The 8,063-nt window shown below is 33.5% G+C and overlaps 1 protein-coding gene across 2 annotated transcripts in view; it reads left to right on the top strand.

Annotated features, from left to right (window-relative positions):
• Positions 1 to 6,991, top strand: part of LOC107863587 (quinone oxidoreductase-like protein 2 homolog) — a 12,420-nt gene extending 5,429 nt beyond the window's left edge. The window contains exon 6 of one of the 2 annotated variants that reach the window (XM_016709580.2): positions 6,672 to 6,991. In XM_016709580.2, coding sequence (XP_016565066.2) covers positions 6,672 to 6,731 — 60 coding nt within the window. In that variant the 3' untranslated portion in view covers positions 6,732 to 6,991. Of the gene's footprint in view, positions 1 to 1,700; positions 2,009 to 6,671 lie in introns of those variants that run through there. The other variant, XM_016709579.2, reaches the window with a different exon arrangement.
• Positions 6,992 to 8,063: the final 1,072 nt, after the last annotated feature.

Raw genomic sequence — 8,063 nt, 5'->3', positions numbered from 1 at the left:
CGTGACTTGAGCCGGGGGTCTATCGGAAACAGCCTTTCTACTTCTTTAGAGGTAGAGGTATGGACTGCGTACATCTTACCCCCCAGACCCCACCAGGTGGGAATACACTGGGTTTGTTGTTGTTAAATTAACATATTAAATGGAGTTCCTTCCAATGTGGAAAATTTCTTGAAATTGGTTAGGACACTAAGGACTAGCTCGATTTCTCCATCTGACTATTCTCGCACTTCTCTAAGCAAGACTAAGGAAAATGTTACTTTCTTTTTTGTCCTTGTGTTAAACAGTCCAGTTTTCAGACTTACTGGGAGCATGAGTTTAGAAACTAAGGAACAAAATAGAAAATTTAATTATCGTTCATTAGTTTTTCTGTTTTTGTCAGAGAATCCTAAAAATGCTAAAATTAGTTGGAACTTATAAGCTATAATTCAAATTTAAGGACTCAAACTCCCACTAACCCTAGAAAATGAGGACAAGAAAAGTAGAAGTGTTACTATTATGTATCACATGTTTAAGCTCAAACTGTTTGAATTTAAAATATAGATTATGATCTATCAGATAGATTTCAGTGTACAAAGTCCCTTAATTTGTTTACTAGCATAACTTACGAGTCAAATTAATATATGTCGATGCAAATTAGTTACTGTGTGTTTACAAGTTTGCCTTTTGCCTTTTTAAGAGAGTGAAATGAGAAATCCCTATTTAACGTACTTTGAGGCAGAGCAGAAATAGTTTTCAAGATGGCACTACTTTGGTCTCCCCCATTTCTCTCTCTCTTTTTTTTTCTTTTCAAAAAAGAGGTTCTGTTCACTTCATCTTTTTTTGATAGGTGAGATACTTTTGCTAATGAAAAGAAGCTCAATACCTAGTACCTGTGCTGGTGGGAGGTAGCCGGTACCTGGTGGAATAGTTGAAGTACACGTAAGCTAAACCGGACCCCACACATCTGCAAAGTAAAAAAAAGAAAAAGAAAAAGAAGCTCAGTACCAAGCTAGTACTCTGAGCAAGTAGAGAAGGTTGCTGGAGTAGAATCCTTAACAGCACTAAGTATTCGAGAAAATCCAGCATTACATCAAAAACAGTTTCTTTCTAGCCATACTTTGTCCACATAATGCATAAGTGAATGGTCTTCCAATTGTTCCTCTGTTTTTTCGTAGTCTTGTCTCTGCCAACTACATTGAGCTTGCTCAACATTAGCTGTCATAGGCCACTGAATCCCAAAGTCAAGTGGTCACTTTGAGATCATTGTGTTGTTCACTTAATGATTTCAAACCGGTTGTTTAGTGCTGCATCCAGCTGTGAAAGGCATTAGGGAGCTAGTTCATTGTTTATGCTTTTGGAAAACCTATTGTAGGGTTTCTACCCCACCTTAGCAAATTTAGCTGGAAATTGTGTTCTTTCCCCTTTTTATCTTTTCTTTGGCAGTATACATCGTCAAAGACAGACCTTTATACCAACTATAATCATATAGCACCTCAAACAAAGTAACTGCTTCTTGGGATGATTATGCGACTTAGAAGTCATCATACAAATAAGGGTAAAATTAGGAAAATGTAATTGTAGGTTTTCAAAAGCTATATTACATATTTATGTCGGTGGTGCATGTATTTTAAGCTTTAAAATATTGCAATATTTAGCTTTTGTCGATTGTTATATGATCGAAACAACGCACACTGTATGTCATTATTGGTGCCTTTTGGCAGGCCCATCTTGCTTTTACTGCTCTCAAAGATAGGAGAGCAATTGGAAAGGTGATGATAACATTTGATAATGGGAGAATCGTGAAGTCCAAACTTTAATTGGAGCGGCTCAGAATGAGACGAGGTGCAGAAGATTTTCCTGCAGCTTGAATGGTTGCTATTGCTACGTAACAATAACGTACATGAAGATTTGCGCGAAATAAAGTAAAATCTAGTTTGAATCTTACTTTCTTTTGTCTTTTATGTTCAAAAATCATTTTCAAAATATACTGTCCTGTCGTAATTCAAATCATATCTATCATGTTGCAACATGTTAGTAGCACAGTTTTTCTCCATCTGAAATCAACAATCTCAGAGAAATTCTCAGGGGTAGCTTGTATGCGGACTAAATGATTTTGGAATTGTAGTCCTGGACTACAAATCGCTACACGAAATTTAACCATTTGGGTACTGGAATAAAATAATTTCAAATTGGATGAGATAAGGTGAGATATCTGTGGATTAATCGAGATTAAAAAACATTTACTGTCAACTAATGCCGTATAAATTTTAGGGAAAAGTGCAATCTATGCCCGTAGTACCAAACTATTTACAACTAAATAGAATAATTATGGCTAGCATCTTGTAGGCCAGGGCCCTCTTACAAAACAAAACCCCCAACTAATTACAGAAAATGTTCTTTTCCTTGTAGCTTTTGTAGTTATTTAACTCAGTTTTTCTTTCTTTTTCTTTTATTTCTCTTCTTTCTTTTTTTCTTCTTCTCATTTTTCTTCTTTTTTATGCTTCTTTGTTCATTTATTTTTTAAACTATATTATTATTTATTTTCTTTTCACATCACAATCTCCTTTTGTTGTTTATTTACTTTTTATTTATCTGCTTCTTTTCTTTCTTTTTTTGATGCGTTTCTTTTTTCTCGTTTTTTCTTCTTATTTTTCCCTTTTTTCTTTTTGTTTGTTCATTTATTTTATTTCCAAATCATATTGTTTTTTATTTTCTTCTTTCATCATAATTAGTTTTGGTTTCTTTATTTTTGTGTTTATTGGTCTTCTATTTTCTCTTTATTTTTTAATTTCTTTATTTCTTTTTCATTTTCTATTTGTTTTATTTTTTCTCCATAATCTAATTTTATTCATATTTTTAGTTCTTCTTTTTCTTTATTCTTTTTGGCATAATAAAAATCGATAATTAATAAAGTAAACATTCGTTCATTTTTTTGTGTTATTTGCTTCTGTTTTTTCTCATATATTTATTTATTTATTCTCCTTTTGCATTCTTTTTTTCTTAAATCATAATATTTTTTTATTTTTTCACCATAATCTAATTTCATACTCAATTTTGTTTTTTTTTTTCTTTTAATTTGTTTCTTGTTTTTTTTTTTTTTTTTAAATTTATTTAGCTCTTTTTTCTTTAATTTTTTCTCCATAATCTAATTTGATTAACTTTTTCATTGAGGAGTATAAATATACATATTACATACATGACCGTTCTTCCTCCTCCCCCTTGCCCTCCTCCGACACCTGCCCCTTTTGTTGCTACTCCTCCTTTTCTTGCTCGTTCTCCTCCTCCTCCTTCTCCTTCAGCTACTATTTCTCCTCCTCCTTCTCTTCCTCCTTATCCTTCTCCTCATTCTCCTCAGTCTCCTCTCCTTCTTGTTCTCTTCCTCCTCCCCCTTCTCCTTATTTTTATTTTCCTTTTCCTCCTCCTTCTTCCCCTCTCCTCTTTTTCCTCCTACTCCTTTTTAAATCTTTTTGGATACATAGAGGTTGATTTTCTAACAAATAATGAACGCCATATACTACTTCTCATTTGATGGATAAGACCAACATGTCATGATCCAAATCACACATCTATCCAACTTTATTTTAGATAGGAGAACTCTTACCACCCAACCTTTAATCAATGCAAAAAATATTATCAAACATTAATCATTAGTAAATAATAAACCTTCTATTCGAAACAAAACTTTATTATAAAAATACATTGTGAAATTCTACTAAACAACTTTTTAGAACCTAGTCTAAACAGATACAGTAACACTAAACAAATGAGGGACGACTCAATACACAACATCCATGCAAGAGTAGAATGACACGAGCTGTTGAAAAATGAAAATCGTTGTACCTAAAGAAACTTCAACTAACCTACACCATAGCTATATCCCAAATGGTGATATAGTAAATGTGGTATCAATACAATTATGCGCACTAGAAGGTATCATCAGCCGATCAGAGTTAGAAACATATAGTTATATGTAGCAAACAAGAAGAAATCATGGCAAGCATGCATGTTTAATTACTTAACGTACTTAACTTACTTCAACTTCCAACTTTACCGTCTTTCTTTTATTTAAGAAATATTAATTTACCTTAAAGACGTGACTAACTAACTATATTCCATGAATTAATCGAACCCACAATTCTTATGCACTTAACTTATTACAATAACTTTATCTACCTCTTTCTCTCTCTCATTAATCATCTTTCATATTTGACCCCCATTTCATATTCTACTATCATTAACCATAAAAAACGCAATAGCAAAGACAATTAATAAAGAACCTATAGTTTTGCAAGAAGAGCCACTACAATAAATATCACGTATATAACTATACACACACACAAGAGAATAAGATTTATACACAATTCATAATATACCTTGTATTCACACTTTGCTGTAACGCACAATCACAACCATTATCATAATTGTTCACTTAAGAAATCATAATATCTCATCAACTAATCGGTCCATACAAGGAACAAGTTACACTTAGGTAGACTTTTCAATAAGTTTCTGTAATGACCCAGTTTACCGTTATGTTAAGTACGAAGTATAACCCTTGCTACTTTTTTTCTAAGACAAATTTTGGAAATTTAGTCTGGCCTAGTCTTAGGTGCATTTTAAGGGTATAAAAACATCTGATAGTAATTTGAGCATTGACGAATTTCATGACTTGATTTTGTGATAGAGGATGAGTTAAGTAAGATATAGTAACTTTTGGTTATAAGGCCCTGCAAAATTCTAAGCTTAACTCAGCCCTTAGAGCTTGATAAGGGGTCCCATACTTAGAAATTTCAGCTAAGTGTTTACACTTAGAATTATTTTTAGCCTTATAAGTTGGTGATCCTATTTCCCGACCCTGAAGACCTTAAAGTATCGATTTTTAGGTTAATTCATGATCTGGTATGTCAGTAGGTATTCTTGAGAAAGTTTTAAATTTTTTGAACATTGTTTAAATCATGTTTGGAAGTCCAAACTAGTGTATCAATGAAATCTCGACGCGCCGTGTCGCCTATTGCGTTGATAAATGTTTTTCCCAGCTCCCAGTGTCAATTTCCAGTGATACAGACTTGACGTGATGCTTCGGCCATCGCGTCAACCTCATCGATGCGACGCGTTGGGCTGTGCATCACTGGACTTATTTTCAGTTATTAAAACTTCACATCCATGAGGGTATTTGGATCATTTTTTCACCCCTATCCATCCCCAAAAACACTAATTTAATCACTCCTAGGGCAAAAACATTCGTTATTTCTCTCAAATTACTCAAGAACAAAATCCTAAGAGATCTAATTTCAATTCAAGCTTCAAGAAATTCACCACCAACCTTCATTAATTCAAGTACCAAGGTATATTAAGTGTTCATCCAAGGGTTTCCTTCCACCATTGGGTTCAAGAAACTCTTTTAAATTACAAGTTAAATGATTTCATAGATTTCATGTTAGATTTGAATGTAATCTTGATTATGATGTTAAATGTATTTTCAATTCCATGATTTATCACAAATTCCATGAAAACTAGTTAATTGTGGATTGAATTATGTGAACTTCATGTTGAACTCTTGAATTACAAGTTGAATGTAGTATCCATGATAGTATCACATGTTTAATGATATGTGAAACACCCATGCTCTCCAAGTGTTTGTCAAAATGCTTATGTGAATTGACTAGTGCAAGCATGACATGTTATTATGTGATTTCATTCATGCACAAGCTCATGTATATCAAGTGTTTGACAAAAATGTCTAAATGAATGCATTATTAGTAAGCAAGTACTATTATGCTACTAAAGTCATGTAGTATGTTACTTTTCATATTATCGAGTCCTGGGGGTATTCAATACCCAAAAATCTAGTTGTTTACCTAGAGCTATAGTAGTTATAGAACAGTCTCAGTAGTGTCACGAATATTAATACTCAGTAAGTCCCAGTCTCGATTCAGTAGTTAGTTTAGAACTCAGTGAACTCAGTTCAGTTTAGTTAGATAGTCCAGTTGGGAGTAGGAATCAACACCGAGCAAACTTAAGGATGAGGGCATTTCTGCCAGCATAGGGTTTGACCCTTAATAGGAATCCCTGAGTTACAGAACTACGTAGCTTAGTGTAGGTTGAGATATATTCTTGCTAGACTAGGGTTGATACATCTCACATGAGTTTTTCTGCCAGCGAGGGTTGACGAAAGTGCTTCCTATCAGAGAGGATTAACTCACAACTTGTCTTTACCCGTGGCACAATATTGACGCCCTTCTAACTGGAGTTACAGGTTTGAACCTAATCCATTTGGAGAGGGGTATGTCATTTACATAACTACCTCCCACAGTTTTAGTTTCAGTCTTAGCATAGAACTCAGTTCAGTTCTACAGATTCAGGACTATTATAAATAGTCACCTAGCTCAGTATAGACCTCAGTTGCATTCTACAGAATCTGAACTGTCAGAAATAGTCACTCAGTTATCAGTATCAGTAATCTCAGATATCAGTTATTTAGTATTCAGAACTAAGTATCTTGTGTTAGCATGATCTCAGTTATATTTTATGTATTCATGCATATACTTTCATTCAGTTATGTCCATGTTACTCAGCTAGTTGTTGTCCATGCATATGAACCCATGTATATTAGCCTACCTCACTTAGCATACCAGTACATTGAAAGTACTAACACATACTTTTCTTTTGTGCTATGATGTCTTATATCATAGGTTCAGACACACGGGCTCCTGATCGCACTTAGCAGACCGAATTATCAGCAGCAGATTTAGTGGTGAGTCCTCATAGTTTGAGGATGATGTTATCTTTCAGTATTTTAGTAGTTCAGTATTTAGTAGATGGAGTTAGTTGGGGACTTGTCCCATCAACTCCATATTCAGACAGTTAGAGGCTTTCAGACTAGAGTATTTCAGACAGATATTTAGTTTTAAGTATTTATTTATCAGTATTCAGTATTTGTTTTTAGTTGTGAACCTTATGGAGGCTTCAGTCTAATTTCCGTATTTATTTCAGTATTATTATTATTACCGTATGATTATTCAGTGCTCAAGTAGATATCAGTTATGGGTTAGCTTGTGGTTCTTCGGGGTCATAAGCATCGTGTAGCATTTGGGGTACAAACTTAGGGCGTTACATTGGTATGATAAATCGATTAATAGAACTCTAGTTATGGGGTTTACCGTAAAAGGGTTGGTTTATCATGTCATATTTTGAAAGGTGTGTTGTAAAATAGTTGGAACTGATAAAAGGCTTGAGTTACAGAGTACTACAGTGGTAAAAGTACCACTACAATTCTCAATATACTTGCAGATGCTTTTAATCACTGCTTGTGACTGCATTGGATTTTCATTAATCTTGATAATGGGAATGGTGTTGTTGTGGAGATGAATTGATGTTATTGATGATGATATTGAGATTATGGTGGTGATGATGTTGATAATGATAATGATAATAATGATGATGATGATATTGAGATGAGAAAGAGATGATACATACATCCTGCACACATACATTCTCATGTGCATTTGAAAGTACTTTTATATCAACATGTTGTGATGATTTTTGTTGATGAATTGACTAAGTATAAAAGGTGTAATTATGATCTTGTATTCGTACTGATTTGAAGTGTCATTTCTTGGTTGGTTGTCATTATTTTTAAGTTTTATTATAATTGTTGTTACTTACGTTTGGTTTGCATATTGTATAGTGTTGAGTTGAATCGACCAATGATGTCTATCAGTACTTAGTTGATGCACTGAGGCTACTTGTTGTCTTCTTTTTTGCTGAGTTTAGAGTATGTTCTAGCATTCAAAATGAGACCTCGACTCTAGCCATCTATTACAGACTTCGATTCAAGGGTGAGCATCATGACTGGATGTGTGCTAATCATTACCATTAGCACCGTATAGATTCAACATGAATTGTATATGTATATGTATATGTATATGTATATGTATATGTATATGCATATGTATGTATATATATATAATGTACATTCAAATGCATATAATAAATGTATGTATGTAAGATGTACACATCTCTTTTTCTTATTTCAACATCATCATCATCTGTCATTTCATCATGATCCAATATCATCAACATTA

This window comes from Capsicum annuum, chromosome 3 (genome assembly GCF_002878395.1).
Source record: "Capsicum annuum cultivar UCD-10X-F1 chromosome 3, UCD10Xv1.1, whole genome shotgun sequence".
Classification (NCBI taxonomy): domain Eukaryota; kingdom Viridiplantae; phylum Streptophyta; class Magnoliopsida; order Solanales; family Solanaceae; genus Capsicum; species Capsicum annuum.
This window is presented reverse-complemented; position numbering and strand designations above follow the sequence as displayed.